General features: G+C 37.8%; 1 protein-coding gene across 18 annotated transcripts in view; it reads right to left on the bottom strand.

Moving 5' to 3' along the window:
- KMT2C (lysine methyltransferase 2C) overlaps nt 1-18,327 on the bottom strand; it is a 285,986-nt gene that overhangs the window by 81,992 nt on the left and 185,667 nt on the right. For 17 of the 18 annotated variants that reach the window (XM_058723731.1, XM_058723732.1, XM_058723734.1 and 14 more), the window contains 4 exons: nt 11,529-11,648; nt 9,190-9,306; nt 985-1,086; nt 715-819 (listed from right to left, as the gene is read on the bottom strand). In XM_058723731.1, the coding sequence (XP_058579714.1) occupies nt 715-819; nt 985-1,086; nt 9,190-9,306; nt 11,529-11,648 (444 nt within the window). The remainder of the gene's footprint in view (nt 1-714; nt 820-984; nt 1,087-9,189; nt 9,307-11,528; nt 11,649-18,327) is intronic. The other variant, XM_058723724.1, reaches the window with a different exon arrangement.

Genomic DNA, 18,327 nt, shown 5'->3' with positions numbered 1-18,327 from the left:
TACCAAGAGATGGCCAAAATTGCTCCAAAACGGATTTAAAAAAAACCAACCCACTGATCCAAGAAGCCTAACAGAAAATGTCTTTTCCTATATGGATGAGGGCTAAGAAGGAACTTGGGGAGAGACCAGGTGAATGATGGGTTTTCATACAGTTTTCTGCTTGGGGTCAACCTTTATTGTCAGTAGACAGAATGCATCAACCAAACCTCGCACCTGAGCAAATTGCAGGATAAAGTATCTTTGAAAAGCATGCCTTTTTATTTTTATTTTTTCAGGATAACCACTATAATTTCAGACGACAGATTTATTTTTTATAAATCTTTTTTTGATGTTTATTTATTTTTGAGAGAGACAGAGACAGAGTGTGAGCGGCGGAGGGGCAGAGAGAGAGGGAGACACAGAATCCGAAGCAGGGTCCAGGCTCCGAGCTGCCAGCACAGAGCCCAATGCGGGGCTCAAACCCACGGACCGTGAGATCATGACCTGAGCCGAAGTCGGACGCTTACCCGACTGAGCCACCCAGGTGCCCCTCAGACCACAGATGTATAGAGGAGTTAACACTTGAAAGGCAATATTGAAAGCACTTAAATATAGTTATGTATGTCTAATAATCCTAGCAAACAACACTTGATTAATTATACGAAATGGAAAGAGGATGATATACTCATCAAATTTCAATACATTTTTAACTGATTTAAATTTAAGTATATTTACCTTAATACTGACACAGTATGGATGGTAACACTGACCACACTGAGAGCAGGCAAGTAATCTTCCCTCTGCTCCTTGGCCGAAGCTGCCACAAACTACACACATATCCTGAAATTAAAGACACATGAACGTAATAATTTAGGTTGGAGACTAAGCTCAGAATATATGAATTTTATTTTTTAAATTACCTTCGTAGCTAATAAAGCTCTACAGCTCAACATTAGACAACTTCAGCATGTACAGCAGAAAGCAGAAGACAGTAAGTGTTCAAACCTGATGCAAGGTGAACTTGTCACTGCTAGAAAACAACACCACTGTATTATGCATAGAGTTTTCTTCTTCATCCTTATTCGACGAAAGATCTGCAGCAGACACCTATAAAAAGCAAAATACACAAAATGCAGTCACATTTATCACTTGTATGTTTAGTGGAAAAGGTTCAGAAGACTCCTTTTCAAAATACGATTTCTGCCAAGGCCTGCGGTAACAATTCCGAGTTAGATTATCATTGCCAAGGTAAGACTGCAAAAGTGGAAGTCAGGACGCTTTTTAGTCACCTAATTGTCTCTTCGGAGTTACAAGTCCCGTGGATCAGGAAGCAATGAAAAAACATAAACTATCTTTAGTAAGACTTAATTAACCAGAAGTTTTCATCAAGAAACAAACAAAGAACCCCTGTATCTTACTTGTGAGCATATACCTGTATACGTGTATACATATATGTGCCCCTCTATTTTAGTTACTCTTAAAACCAGCAATTTGGCTAGTCAAAACTGAGATGTGCTGTGAGTAGAAGTATCCAAAAAAAAGAATATAAGCACAACTCATAATTAATTCTGTATATTTTACATATTACATGTTGAAATGGTAACAGATATAAATTCAAAAGATATACATTAAAATTAAATTTCTCCTGCTTTTTTTTTTTTCAAGTGTATTTTGAGACAGAGAAAGAGAGAGAATGAGTAGGGGAGAGGTAGAAAGAGAGGGAGAGAGAGAATCCCAAGTAGGGTCTGCATCATCTGCACACAGACCGCCGTGGGGCTGGAACTCATGAACCATGAGATCATGACCTGAGCCAAAATCAAGAGTAGGAGGCCTAACGAACTGAGCCACCCAGGCGCTCCCCTCTTTCCTTTTTTTAATGTAGCTACTCTAAAGTTTTAAATTGCTTATGTAATACACATATGTTTCCTTTGGACAGCACTGCTTTAAAATACTATTATTCTGAATAGCAAAATAAGCAAAATTTCCATCTTAGCCAAAGGATTACCAACCAAAGATATTCATGTCTAAAAACTTGGCTAAATTTCACCAAATCAACTAAGTATAACTGGCTTAAAAATTATTTCCAGAATGCTTACCATGAAAAAAAGCTCTGAATTAGTTGCTTAAGAAAAGAACAGGTTGGCCAATGCCAAAATTTTACAATGTGATCCTCTTGCATGGAAGGACAGACATGAAACACATTGGTTAAATTCAACATAAAAAGTAATAGTGTTGTTCTTGAGAAATGTTCTTAAGAGAATGACTAAATAGAAGGAATATATTACATAATATTATATTAATATTAAACATTATATTTTTCATTGCAAATTAAGTTTAAAAGCCATTTTAATGGAGAGTACTACGGTTTTATTATAGAATCAGTCACAAACGCAATTTATAGTCTAAACTACACTATAAGGGAAAACTGTAGGCAACCTAAATATAGTCATCACTAGCGAACTACTAAAACCATGGCAAATCCAAACTGGAAAATTATGCAGCATTTAAAAAATAGTGGTAGAAATTTGTTTCAATTTCCATCAAAAAACAAATAAACAAACCACCAGGCACACAGCTGAGTGGAAAAATAAGCTGCAGAATAGTATGTGAGGTAGGGCACCATGCAAAGTAATTGCATGTGGTCCACTGGCACATATACACAGTAGGATGAATCATAAGAAATTGCTGTTTTTCCAGATTGAAAATGGTTGAAGATTGGCAATTCCATACGGATCAACCAAATACGTAAATTCACGAAACTGGTAAAAGGAGGAAAATCAAGACCAAAGAGGCAGTGATGGTACGGATAACTTTGATCGATCAGTATGTTTTAATTGTTTTTAATATATTAAACAATATGTATCTCAAAATTAGCAATTTAAGATTGTAGCAAGTCAAACAAGAGGGCTCTTAAAGTAAAATAATCATCCCATTAGTAATAATTAAATGTCCACTAAAAGTGAAGTTACCAGTAATTCACCCACAAGACTAACAATACATTGAGAATATTAAAATATATAACTGTGGTAATAGCTAAAATATAGTAAACAGAAGTATACTGAAATTAAAAGTATCCATTTTTACATCCCCATTTCCAAAACAGAAAACAAAATAGGTTTTATAATTGAATGATACCCAGTGAGTAGGCTCAAAGAAATGATAACATGTTATTATTTTCAAAGGGAAAATTAACCAGAGAATGCTTTTATTTGGAATAAAAAATAAGGATGGACTATAGTATTCCCAGTCTGAAATGAATCAGAAATGAAATCTGTACAGAAAGCTGCCATATCCCCTAGATCCAAAGAGCATATTTAAATGCTAAGTGCTGAAAAATCAAGATTTTTTTAAACAGCAATTGTACATGTAAGAAGGAAAACAGTATCATGTAGCTTAATGACCGACTGTTTTATTTTTATACATTATTTCATGACCTTTAAACTACTAGATATATAAAACCTACCACAAGGGTAAAGAAGGCAATCTCTGAGAGAGTACGTACTGCCTATATACATATTAGTCTGATTTGTCCTAAAGGTGACAGTTTTATTTGCCTGGACCACAGATATAAGCTTAAGAAAAAAGAAAGCTCTAACCTAAACCTCACAAGTGGGTTCTAAGCAGGAACATAAAAAGCAAACCAAAAACAGAGCAAAACAGTCAAAGTGAGAGGAAGAAAACAGTAAAGATCAGAGTAGAAATCAATGGAATGGAAAACAGAAGGAAACAAAAAAAAAAAAAAAAAAAAGAAAGAAAGAAAAATTAATGAAAGCAAAGGCTGGCTCAGAATCAATAAAATTGATAAACCTACAGCAAGACCAATCAAGAAAAAAGAGAGAAGACATAAATCACCAATACTGGGAATGAGGAAGGTGACACCACTACAGATTCTACAGATATTAAAAGGATAACTGGCCAATAGATTTGTCAACTTACTTTAAATGGGCAAATTCTTTGAAAGACAAATTCATACAAGAAGAAATAGATTACCTAACTAAATAGCCCTATACCTACCAAAGAAATTGAATATGTAGTTAAAAATCTTTCATGATGACAGAAAAAGGCAATCTCTTCAACAAATCTTATTGGGAAAACTGGATAGCACTATGCAAAAAAATTAAACTGTACCACTTTCTTACACAATACACAAAAATAAATTCAACATGGATCTAAATTTAAGGCCTGAAACCTTAAAAATCTTAGAAAAGAGCATAGACAGTAGTATCTCTGACATCAACCATAGCAACATTTTTCTAGACAGGCCCTTTGAGGCAAATGAAACAATAAATTAATGGGACTACATCAAATAAAAAGCTTTTAAAAAAAAAAAAACGTTTATTCGTTTTTGAGAGACAGAGAGAGAGAGAGAGAGAGAGAGAGCGCGCATGCGCACGTGCGCAAGCATGAGTGGGGGAGGGGCAGAGAGAGAGGGAGACCCAGAATCCGAAGCAGGCTCCAGGCTCTAAGCTGACAGTTCAGAGCCTGATGTGGGGCTCAAATTCACAAACTGCGAGATCATGACCTGAGCCAAAATTGGATGCTTATTAACGCACTAATCCACGCAGGCTCCCCCAAAATAAAAAGCTTCTGCACACCAAAGGAAACAATCAACAAAAAATAAAAGGCAACCTATGGAATGGGAAAAGATATATGTATTTGCAAATGACATATTTGATAATGAGTTAGTATCCAAAATAAATAAAAAACTGATACAATTCAACACCTAAAAGACAATCCAATTAAAAAATAGGCAGAAGACACAAACAGCCATTTTTCCAAAGAAAACACCCAGATAGCCAACACAGAACAAAGAAGACACCCAGATAGACATGTGAAAAGATGCTCGTCACCACTTACCATCAGGGAAATGCAAATCTGTCAAAATCAAAAACACAAGAAACAACAGGTGTTGGGGAGAAAAAGGAACCCTTCTGCATGGTTAGTGGGAATGCAAACTGGTGCAGCCACTGTAGTAAACAGTATGGAGGTTCTGCAAAAAGTTAAAAATCGAACTACCCTATGATCCAGCAACCAAACTGCTGGGTATTTGCCCCAAAAATACAAGAATACTAATTCAAAGGGATACACGCACCCCTATGTTTATTGCAGCTTTGACAATAGCCAAGATACGGAAGCAGCCCAAGTGTCCATCGATTGATGAAGATGTGATCGAAGATGCGGTATAGGGGCACCTGTGTGGCTCTGTCAGTTAAGTATCCGACTCTTGATTTTGGCTCAGGTCATAATCTCAAGGTTCATGAATTTGAGTTCTACGATAAACTCTGCACTGACATTGCAAAGCCTGCTTGGGATTCTCCCTCTCTCTCCCTCCATCTCAAAACCAAAAAAAAAAAAAAAAAAGAAAAGATGTAATACACACACACACACACACACCCCAATATTATTCAGCCATAAAAAAGAATGAAATCCTGCCATTTGCAACAACATGGATGGAGCTAGAGAGTGTAATGCTGAGTGAAGTAAGTCAGAGAAAGACAAATCCCATATGATTTCACTCATATGTGGAATCTAAGAAACAAAACAAATGAGCAAAGAGGAAAAAACAAAACAGACAAACTAAGAAACAGACTCTTAACTATACAGAACAAACTGATGGTTACCAGAGGGGAGTTTGGTGGGGTATGGGTGACATAGGTGATGTGGATTAAGGAGTGAACTTGTCATCGTAAGCACCAGGTGATTCAAAAAAAAACTTAAAAAAAAATCTTGTCACAAAGAAAACTCGAGGCCAAAATGGCTTCACTGATGACTTTATAAATAATACAAGAATGTTTCCAATACACAACTTGTCCAGAAAACTGAAGACTCTATTTCGCAATTCACTCAAGGAAGCCAGCTTTATGCCAATACCAAAACCAAAGAAATTATAAGAAAATAAACCGATACTGTCATGAACAGAAGACATAAAAAGTCTTAAAGTTTTAGCCATTTGAATCCAATAATATGAAAAAGATAAAACATCATGACCAAGTGGAGTTTATCCCAAGAAGACAAGACTTCTTTAGCATACAAAAAAGCCAATCAATATAACTCACCATATCAATAAACACGCCATAGGATTATTTCTATAAATGTAGAAAAAATGTTGACAAAACCCAACATCTACACTTGGTTAAAAGAAAAACATTTCAGCAACTTATGAATAGAAAAGAGCTTCCTCAAACTGACTTAGGATGTTTATTAAAAAAAATAAGACAAAACTAGAGCTAACACCATACTCAATGATGTAAGGCTAAATGCTTTCTCTCCTCAAGTTCAAAAAGAAGACAAGGTTATCTTAACACTTCTACCTAACACTGCATTGAAGGTTACAGCAAATGCAATAAAGAAAAGAAGTGAAACCATCCAGATTAAACAGAAATAAAACCTTATTTGCAGACAACATGATCCTAAGGGTAGAAAATCCGTTGGGTTCTACAAATAAGCAACTATATATAATAATGGAGTTCTGATACAAAATCAATGCACAAAAATGAGTTATTTCTGGATACTAGCAACTGACAACTACAATTTGAAATTAAGACAACACTGCCATTTACAATAACACAAGAAATGTGGAAATGATGAAAAAAGACATTTATGTTGTAAACTAAAGACCATCACTAAGAGAACTTTAAAAAGACCTAAAGAAATGGAGAGAAACACAATGTTCATGGGTTGAAGACCCTTCACAGCTAAAATGTCAAGCTCCCCAACTTGATCCAGAGTTTAAATGCAAACCCAGTCAAGATCCTAGAGGCTTATTTGTAGAAACTGACAGGCCAAGTGTAAAATTCATACAGAAACAGGAAGGATATTGGGGTGCCTGGATGGCTCAGTTGGTGGAGCATCTGGCTCTTGGTTTTGGCCCAGGTCAAGATCTCACAGTCGTGGGATCAAGCCCCATGTGGGGCTCCGCACTGGGGGTACAGCCTGCTTGGGATTCTCTTTCTCTGCCCCTCCCCCACTTGCTTACATGCACACTCTCTCTTTCCCAAAATAAACAAACTCAAAGAAAGTAAAAAAACATAAAGGATTTAGAACGGCCAAAGCAACTTTGAAAAAGTAAAAAGATGGAAGACTGACCATTTTTGATTTTTCAACAGTGGTTATAAAGTTAAAGTATGATTGGCCTAAAGTTGTAGTACTGGCCTGAAGATAGAAATGGATCAATGGTACAGCACAGAGATTCCAAAGTGAGATCCATAGAAATACAGATAAAACTTTTGTTTTAAAATTTTCAGTTATTTTTGAGAGAAAGAGAAAGACCGAGCACGAGCGGGGCAAGGGCAGAGAGAGAGAGACACAGAGAGAGACAGAGAGAGACAGAGAGAGAGACTGGGGGGGGGGGGGGGGGGGGGCACGGACACAGAATCAGAAACAGCCTTCAGGCTCTGAACTGTCAGCACAGTGACCGAGGTGGGGCTCGAACTCACGGACCGCGAGATCACGACCTGAGCCGAAGTTGAAAGCTTAACCGACTGAGCCACCAAGGTGTCCCAGATAAAACTAATTTTTAAGAATGATGCAAAGGCAATTCAGAGAAATGATGCTAAAATACTTGGATAGTCATTCAGTTTATGCAAAAAAAAGAACTTTGGTCCATGTTCATTCCATACATAAAAATTAACTCAAATTGGACCATATATCTAAATGCACCACCTAAAACCATAATACTTCTAGAAGAAATAACTGAGTATGTTTGTAATCTTGCATTATCCAATTATTTCTCAGACACCAAAAGTATGATCATAAAAGAAAAAAATTAATAACCGGGACTTCATCACAATTAAAACATTTGCTGTTCCAAACAGCTAAGAAAATGAAAAGACAAATCACAAAATAAAGAAAATATTTGCAAATCATATACATGGTAAAGAACTTGTGTCCAGAATACATAAAGAAAACTCAAAACTCAGTAAGTCAAAAAATTTCATATTTTTAAAATGAACTAAAAATCCGATGAGGGACTGTGTCAAAGAAATATATAAATAAGCACCTAAAAAAGAAGACGAACCATACCAAGTACAGGTAAGTATATGGAGGCTCTGGCAGGAATCTCACGCACTCTTGCAAACATAAAATGTCACACCCAAATTGAAAAGCAGTGTTTTCCTAAAAATCTAAGCATACAGCACCTACTGTGTATCTGGCCATCCCATCTGTAGGTATTTACTCATGGGAAAATAACACATACACCCACATGTAGACTTAAGCATAAAAGTTCATAGCAGGTTTGTTTTTGGGGGTTTCTTTTAGTTCTGTTTTTAATAGCCAAAAAAAATGGAAGCAAGCATAACATCCTTTAATAGGTGAACAGAAGTCACATAAACTGTGGCACAAACTGAACCACCTGCGTGTCTCCTGAACGTAAAAGAACAATCAGACTTTTAAAAGTAGGATTCTGGTAAAATAGTAAAGTTACTACATGAAATATTTGCCACTATTTGCCAATTATAGATTTCTTGAATCCACATTTAAATAATGCCTGATATACATGCCAAGGAGCAAATAATTATAAATCTTAAAAAATATCAAAGATACTCATAAAATTTTCAACATTTTTAGAGTTATGTACTAATCTGCAACACTGCTAGTTTCTTCTGTAAGCCACATTACGATAAAAAACTTAAAACACCGATATAATAAAGTTTTTTTAAATAAACTCGGTAATTTAACAGGAGTTTGCTCTTATTAAAAATAAAGGAGCAAATAGCAAATATATTACATACAGGTTTTTAGGAACGGTTGGCATAGAAGGATCAGTGTCAAAGAGGGAGGTAAAAAAAGAGAAAAAGGATGGAAAATATTAATGAAAATTTAAAAAGAAAACCTGACCAGAGGTGCTGGAAAAAAAAGAGTAGGGATAGAGTAAAATAAAAATTTTGGCTTATTCATGTGACTCTTACAAACTAATAATTTTACAAAAATTTTCATAATCTGTCAACATATGAAGGATGACAGAAAAGGTAATGGGGGGCTCCTGGGTGGCTCAGTCGGTTAAGCGTCCGACTTCGGCTCAGGTCATGATCTCGCAGTTCGTGGGTGCGAGCCCCGCGTCGGGCTCTGTGCTGACAGCTCGGAGCCTGGAGCCTGCTTGGGATTCTGTGTCTCCCTCTCTCTCTGCCCCTCCCCAACTCCTGCCCTGTCTCTGTCTAATCAACATTAAAAAAAAATTTTTTTTTTAAAGGTAACGGAAGTGAGACTTACCCCAGGTAACACAACTGCTCCGATTCCACTTTTCAATTTTGACCTGCCTCTGCCGCCTCGTCCTGACAGTCCTGCACCACGAGGTCTCCGCTTCCCCGGAAATCCCGACCCACGGCCCTACACAACAGACAAGGAAAAATCAGCACTCTGCAAAAGTCCCAAAGAATTTTAAAATCCAATGTGAGATAAAACAGTTTATTAAAGGCTACACAATACTTGCTTTGCTCTTATTCTGATCAGATGATAAATATTAAGAGACCAGGCTTATTTTTATCTTTCAACACGTATTATGCAACTTAAAAACATAAGCATCCAACGCCTACAACCTTAGAATCAGACGCTGCGTCTGTCGTGAATGCTCTGTCTGCATCAGCAAACTCTGGCAGTGTTTTCCCACCTCCTAATCCTAAGTCCTAGGTGGCTCGACAGCCACAACCCCATGCAACTGGTATTCAATAGACAGCAAGGATAAGGAAAGACTGTCTTGCTGAAGGTTCTCTCCGTCACTAGAGCTTCGAAGAGCTGCATGTACGGAGTACTTACTACACATCCGCTCTAAGCACTTTTTGCTCCCCACTGTCTCACAAGGTCAGTGCTGTCTTATTACCCCCACTTTAGAGAAAAGCACTGAGGGATTAAAAGCAAATTGGTCAAAAGTCTAGAGCTAGCAACTCTGGCTCCAGCGTCCGCAATGTTAACCAGTAGTCTCCACTGCTAAACTGCATCACGGCTGATTTCTGCGACAACACAGCAGTACTTTCCCTGCCATTAAAATTGTCCATTTCCCTATTCCATAGCTGTCTGTATGAACTGAACAGGGGGCCTCACTCTACCACAGTGTTTAGAGGACAAAAGCGGGTAACAAGGTAAAAAGTTTGTTTTAACTCATCCGGATAATAATCACTTGAAATGTAAATAAAATAACTGATCTGAATTTTTACCTAACACACAAAAATACTCTATGGGAAAACAGGTTAAACTCTGATATTTTCACAAATAAATACCGGGGTTGTTTTTGTTATTGTTGTTTTCTTGTTTATTCTACCTGAAAAAGCCTGACATCAACACATACTTACAACATTATATATATTTAAAAGTATTAAAATAGGAACATCCTGATATTTTTTCCATAAAACGTTAAATAATATGTCACATTTTAAATTGATATCGTTTGTACTGTCGTTTGAAATGCTGAACTCATTACCTATTTGGCTGCGTAGTTTCCAAGGTGATAATTTATGGTTATATTGTAAGCACAAAACAGATACACATGAACAAAAAGGGGGGTGGTATTTTTTTCCCTTCCGTGTTAATAAATACAGTCAACTTCAAACTGCCTCTCCTTGTTATCTTAAGCTGCTCTGCCTTTAGATCTCTTGCGCTTCTTTGAACAAGGGCTAAGGGAGGGCTGAATTGGATGGTTTTGTTGTTGATAAGCATAAAAGATTTTTTTAAGTCAATTATTAAATCAGGATTATAGCAATCTATTTTTCCCTAGCATCTAAAGATACAGGTGAAAATTTGTGGTATTTGCTACAAAACTGTCAAAATATCTTTTATGGTGTTCAAACAACTATCTCTACTCTCGACACATTACATGATATCAGAGTGGGTTGAAAAATAGTTCTAACGGTGACAGAAATAAGAAAGTGGAATCTAGAACTCCTTTGAATTCCGTGATTAGTCTAAATTAAACAGCCTAATTCCAGAATCACATTAAATATACAAGATGAAGAAAATTATCTTCTCTAGGTGGTAAAGTATTTTAGCTTTTCACATTAATTTTTTACCCTCTAAAATGCATCCGACTACATAACTTACTTCAAGAACTAGGAGAGTCCTCCATCAATGACATGAAAAAGAGGCCCTATAATTTTGAGGTTATTAACGCAGACAGTGAAATCTGCTCCGATTCTGGTATTTCTTCTCCATTAGCACACAATAGATTAATGTAGTTTGCTTTTGTTCTTTTCTAAGCAACAAAATTTTATGATTATCATGAATGAGCAAGTCCTTAATTACTTTATAGCCTATGTGACAAGCATTTTCCCCCACAGAAACACTGGTAATTACAACATAAAAGGAAGCAACCATAAAAAGCAGTTATTAAAAATTCACACTTAAAACCAGTCACGTCAAATTGCAATTTAATTTCCTCCTAATCCAGATTTTTTTAAGTGCAAGCATGTTGATTCTTTACACTAAAATTTTTAGATTCAAACAGTGGCCCTGTAATCTGAACTATTTATCTAGAAAGGAAAGGTTTAATTCTTAACTTCTACTTGGATGAAACCAGCCAGAAAGAAATGATACATGAATGTAAATGCAATTTTATTTACCACTTTGATGCTCCAAATGGCACTGCCAGGAAGCTGCCTGGGTTTAAAAATTTCCCGACCTTCTGAAATGTCTGGGGACCAGGAAGGTGGGCTCACTGTATTATGGGTACTCCAAGCCCCCTAGGATACGGCAGGTGAGAAAATAGATGTATAAAACTCAGCAACGTAAAAGGTCAAAGCCAGCAACTGAGGAATTTTAGAACAGCAGAAACAAATGCAGACGTATGGAAATTTAGGACAAATTGCTTCAAGGTAGGGAAAATAAGCTTATCACTTGCAGTGACTTTTTACTTCAATGTTTGCAGCTACAATTTACATTAAATATTTTATTCTGGTTGAAACATCAGCACAATGAAACCTACTAGAAATTAAGGTTTATATGACACTGACGTTGACTCATGAACTTCAACTATAGATCCAAAATATAAATAAAAGTCAGTTAAATTCTAAGAGTTAACACTATAAGAAACTATTCAGGGATTATTTTCTTCTAACAACTATCACTCTACTGGGAAAGAGAAATAACCTTAAAGGATGTTATGTACACCTTTGGCTATAAACAACCAAACCAGTAGGCAAAAAAAAAAAAAAAAAAAAAAAAAAAACTCAGAACATGAGAAATCAACAGATACATTCGCTTTAAATTGCGGAAAATTAGGTTGCCATCTTAATATGCAAATACCAGTATAATCCTAGCATCTGACTTCTTCCTGCCAGTGTGACCACTGGTTGTGGTTTTGGCTTTTATTTGTATTTAGAGGGCTATTATCCTTCCATTACGTAAATCCAAGGGACTAAATTGTACAGTGAAAAATGTTAAAGCAAATTGTCCTAAATTTGCAAATTAAAATGCCTAAGATACTTGATTATTTATACAAGAAACAGTATCTTATTAAAACAGTTAAAATGAAAGTAAGACATTTTACTTTTTAATAACCACATTCAGCAATAACCTGAACTAATCTGATGAAGTCGCTCATTAGCATAAAAAAATGCCTACTCCACAAAGATAACATTTTAAAGAAAAACACAAAACAAATGTCAAACAATAAATAAAGAACCTATTTTGAATTAGGTAATTCGATAATGCGCACTGTAACTTGTACCAATTAAAGGACCCAAACTTAAGTAACACATTACTTACCAGGTTTCTAGAATATTATCAAACAAGCGGTAGCCTATTAATCACATAAAACTACCACCAGGAATTTAAGTAATCAACCAAAAGAAGAGCCTGACTACCCTTTGGGGAGCAGATAATTAATGCACTAACAGTATTTTGAGAAAAACCACACAAGGGAGGCACTTGTCTCACTTGTAATTAACCTACCCTCAAGCTCAGTGAATGGCTCTGCTGAATTTACTGACACGTGAATTACCTCGCTTTCCGCATCAAATCAACTTGCCTCTACACCTCTGTCTCCTTTCCGGCTGCATCAGGGTCTCTGGTAACCACTACGTCGCCAAAAGTCACGTCTCTATTCTCCTTTTACTCCAACTGTCAACACCTACGTGCAGCTCTGCTGGCTTCCGCGCCGCACGAGTGTGTGAATGCTCCTCTCGGCTCCCTCGCTGACCTTTCTGTCCGCCGCGCATGTTCTTCCTCCCGCTGACCTCCAGAGCCTGTGTTTCCCGAGGGCTAAGGCCGGGACGCCTCTCCTCTCCGCGTCTCTTCCTAAACGGTGTGATCTTTCATGAGGGCTATAGCCACTTGGCATGTTGCGGTCTCCCAAACTCACGTTTCTGATTCCAACGTGCTCTTGAAGACGGCAGTGTGGCTCTCAACTTCCTTCTCAGCACTTCCATTCTGTCGCACCAACACTCTCGAGTTGAGCACGTCTCCAGTCTCTCCCGTGCCCTGTACCGTCTCACCATCTTCCCCATCTTCAGAAATGGATGCCAGCCCCCGGGTCAGAAACCTGGGAGGCATGTGATCTGTTCTTCTCCCCCATCACTCTCCCCTGCCACTCCTTCGATCCAAACCATCCGTGACTTGGGCACTTTCCACCTTCAAGTTTTGTCTGCACCCACGCTGCTTCTCTGCACTCCCACTGCCGGGCCCGGCCCTGTCTGTCGCCACCAGCTCTCACCCAGCCTGCCGCCCTCTACCACTCTCCCTACCCTGCCTCTCCCTCGAGTGCTCCTCTACACAGAGGCCAGAGGGACTTTCCAAAGCTGTCGATCTGACCGAGCAAGTCACCGCCGTGTTTTAAACCCTCCCAACAGCTCCCCGGTGCTCTTCAAGTGATGCTCTTTCTCACTGCCTCTCTCCAACCTCATCTGTGTGCCGTCCCCCCCCACCCCCCGCCCCGCCACGATCGGTATGCCCCAGCTTCCCTGGTTTCCTTCAAACATGCCGAGCTCTTCGCCAAAAACAGGGCTACCGACTCAGAACGGCCAACTCTCCACCGGACGGCTTTTTCTTCGGATTCTTCAGGGATGGCCTCAGATATTTCCTCATCAGAGAGGACTTTCGGCAGCATTTCCATGACATCATCACCTCCCTGACGACACTCTGTGCCTTTCCTCACTGACTGAAATTTGGGGCCATATGTTTTGTTGTTTCTCATTATTTAGTGATAGTGGGGGCGAGAGATATCTAAACTTACTTCTCTCAATGTTTTCAATGGTTTTTCTCTGACGGTAGTTGGCTACTGTATAAAATTCCTCTCGGTGGATCATCTAATGTCGTATCAGGAGACAGCTCTTAAAACATACCATAAAAAGTCATACTCTCAAATAACATGTTATTCACCATAATTTAAAAGTTAGCTTTGATGCCAACATTGTGTCTCATTTTAAAAACATTTACACTTCATGGAACATGGATGAAGAAAATGAAGGGCTCCATAGATCAAGAATGTTTGGATGCCATTTCAGGAATAATTAGAAAACCATTCAACTGCTATGAAGAACTTATATAATAAAAGCTTGGGTAATTACATTATGAATTTTAATAAGTATATTATCCTAAGACTTTGGAAGATAGATTGTGTGCAATTTTATAGCAACTGGAGAAAAATTATGATTATACTTAGATGTTTTGACAAAGAAGAAATTACCTAATATATTCTTTAGACCTTAAACCTAAAATACAGCTATAATTATCAACTTTAGTTATAAATTATCCTACACATCTCAGCTTGATGAAAAAGAACTTACACAGACAATTCGGAGGTCAGCTCCCCCGTCTACGGAAACATGGTTTTACACCATCATTATACTTGACTGTATACTTGTTACATTTGTATTTATTTGTTCCATTGGACTATAAGCTAGATGAGAAGAGACCATTTTTCCTGTTCACTGCTATGGTAAGCATTCAGTTCGGTGCTTACTGAACATCCATTTTTTCCCATTGCACATTTACTCTTTTTGTATGCATAAATGCATCAATAAATATTGTACTATGAAACACACTAATTCCTGATTCCCCCCATTAGATGTAGCCTACAATCCTGGATTTCCTCCTTAAAAAAAAAAAAAAAAAAAAAAAGTTACCAATCTATCCACTGCACTGTTACTCCGAAACTACCAACTGAAGGAAAACCAAAAGGGCTCAAAATGTTAGCAGACTTTACATTTTAAAGAGAGCTAAAGATAAGCCATTTGCTACCAAATTCTATAGAAACTTAAAAAAAATACTACTTGGGTGAGATTGAATTAGAGTCTAACAATAATTATTGGACCCCAAACCTGTTTAAAGTCGGTATCAGGTAAGCTTCTTTGTGCCTCGAGGCCAATTTCTCAGGTAAATGTATCAACCAAGTAAATTATACAACTGTTACAAGGACTAGGGGACAGGAAAATGGCAATGAGAACAGCAAGTAGAGAATAGGTTATTAAGGTCAACTTTCTGTTATAAAAAGCCCAATCTTGTTGCTGGCTGTTAAATATGATCAATGTCCTAATTAGAGCCCAAGAGTATCCCAATCTACTGAAAAAGTTTCAAGAGGGGCCAGAGGTTTGGGGTCTCCTGGGCTGACTTCACACTTCTAACTCATCCTTGCTCGGGTCCAGCCTCACCCAACACGCCATGCAAAACCAGGACTGCTGTTTAAAGGATGAGAGAAAGTGAACATGATGAAGAGAGAGCAGAAAGGACAACCGGCAAGAGACACAGAAAACCCAGCAAAGCTTGTCATTTTTTTTTTTTTTTGGCACATACATTCACTCGCGTACATTACAGCCACAGCAACAAACAACTCATTTTTATGACTTACAGAATTCTTTTCACATAAGTTAAGTCTCATATACAAAACTGAGTTCAACATCAAATGGAACAAGGAATTTAGTCCTGATAGTGATTTGATAAGATACGATAAAAGTACAGAAACAGCTGTTACCAGCGTTAGCCTTCAATAATTCAAGAATGTGAATCTGGCCGGCTAGCAATGGTTTTGGTAATGGCTTCAGAAATACCACAACAGACACAAGGAAGCCAAGAGAAAAGGGATGCTGACACCCCAGAGGGCTAGACACGCTTTAGGTTTAAAACTACAGTCTTTCAGGGATTCAGAGCAGTGTCTCTTGGATTTTCGCCCGCACAGCACGCAAGCCTGAGTTGAGTTCCCGCACGCCTCCTCTGCTTTTCCACGGTGCCCTGGGCTTCCTCTACGGCAGCACATGTCACACACAGCATAATTAATAGGCTGTTGAGTTCTAAAATCTGGGCAGCCATTATGTGGCTTTGAACTGAAGACACCTACTACATGCCGAATTTACTGTGACCAGTGTTTGACTCACTCAAGGCCTAGAGTTGTTTTCACTGCCACAATGCAGTACAAGTAAGCATGAGTCAATCTGATTCGTTTTCCAGAGGTACATTTAATACATGATTGTTATATCCTTCTCAAGTCTCCATTTTCACAGAATATCTGCATTACTCTGCCATTCAGGAAAAAAAGCAGGGCAGCACCACCACTTGCCAGGGGCCATATACGTGTCACTGTTAACTTCCAACAACAGCCATAAGATGCAATTTTACAGATGAAGAAACAAGACAGTTCTCAAGGTAACGTGCTTAGTCTCATACAGACAATGGCAGGAAGGATCTGAATCCAAGTAATTGTACTATGAAAACGCTCATGCTGAATTTATATTAATCTTTCCTAGTATCAGTTACAGTGAAAACTGATGCAAACGATACAAAATACTTCTTCAAAGTCACTTTTTAAAAAGGCAGCACAGTACTTAGAATAGAATGTAGGTGGGAAACCACTCTTGGGATCTATACGGCATCTTCTATTCTCCATGAAGAATGAATATATATCTATATCTGTATCTACTTACTAATGAAACCTTTAATAGGTCCTAAGACAAAGTATCAGAAATACAGGTTTTACTTTATAGGTATCCGAGAACGGACAACTAAAACTATCCAGGGTAACTTATTTTCTTTAAGCAAATGCCACCGTGTATATGCTATTATCAAGCGATGCTTCAAAATTCAAATTTATTGGGGCGCCTGGGTGGCTCAGTTGGTTAAGCGTCCGACTTCGGCTCAGGTCATGATCTCGCGGTCCGTGAGTTCGAGCCCCGCGTCGGGCTCTGTGCTGACGGCTCAGAGCCTGGAGCCTGTTTCAGATTCTGTGTCTCCCTCTCTCTGACCCTCCCCTGTTCATGCTCTGTCTCTCTCTGTCTCAAAAATAAATAAACGTTTAAAAAAAAAAATTCAAATTTATTTTAATTAAAAGCTGGATATGAAATCATTTAACAGGAACCGAACCTCTATTTGGACAATATGACTTACACATCTGCCTTTTCTTAACCTAAAAAAACAAAACAAAAACCAGCAATGCTTCTTACTAAAGGATTTGTGTTTACAAAGCAGAAATGGTGTCTGCTATTTTAAAAAAGAGAGAAAAGGGGGCGCCTGGGTGGCGCAGTCGGTTAAGCGTCCGACTTCAGCCAGGTCACGATCTCACGGTCTGTGAAGTTCGAGCCCCGCGTCAGGCTCTGGGCTGATGGCTCAGAGCCTGGAGCCTGTTTCTGATTCTGTGTCTCCCTCTCTCTCTGTCCCTCCCCCGTTCATGCTCTGTCTCTCTCTGTCCCAAAAATAAATAAACGTTGAAAAAAAAAAAAAAAAATTTAAAAAAGAGAGAAAAAAAATGCCTCCTTGTAATGAATTGTTGACAAAAGTACAATCCTCTACAGCTCACCACTCTGAAGGTTTGTTTTTCTCTCACAGAGTAGATTATGAAACTGACTTGTTAATTTGAAACACTTCATTTAAATTGCTATTACATTAGACAAGTATGTCATAAAATTCTATGGTTTGTAACAAAATTAGTTAAATTAATAAAAAATTAAAAATCCACTTCACAATGTAATGGAAAAGTGGTTACGGCACTACCTTTGGAAACCCACTATACTGAAGAAATTTCACTTTCGCGGAGAACCCCTCAATAAATATCAGTCTTAGAACTTAACAGAAATTCCTAAGTTTTCCATATATATGATGTTAGCAACAAAAAATGGAGAAAATCAAAAAATGAAAAAATTCTTAGACTTTGAAATTTTTCAAATTATAATTGAGTACTTACATTTACTTTTATGAAGGACAGAAAATACTTCAGTAAAATATTTTTCATAGGTTCAATAACCTCTTTCAATACTATCACTTAATACCTGAGTGTCTAAGGCAGATCAAGTCATACATATGACTGTATTACCTATGTTTCCATAAAATAAGCTGATACGAATAGGGTAAATGACAGAAGACAGGCTGAGATCACTAGTATCTCAGAATTTCTGAATTACAATGGATAAATACAACTGTGGAATAAGAGAAATAAAC

The sequence above is a fragment of the Neofelis nebulosa genome, chromosome 4 (assembly GCF_028018385.1).
Source record: "Neofelis nebulosa isolate mNeoNeb1 chromosome 4, mNeoNeb1.pri, whole genome shotgun sequence".
Classification (NCBI taxonomy): Eukaryota; Metazoa; Chordata; class Mammalia; order Carnivora; family Felidae; genus Neofelis; species Neofelis nebulosa.
The sequence above is the reverse complement of the archived record's forward strand: the minus strand, read 5'-3'. Positions and strand labels throughout refer to the sequence as shown.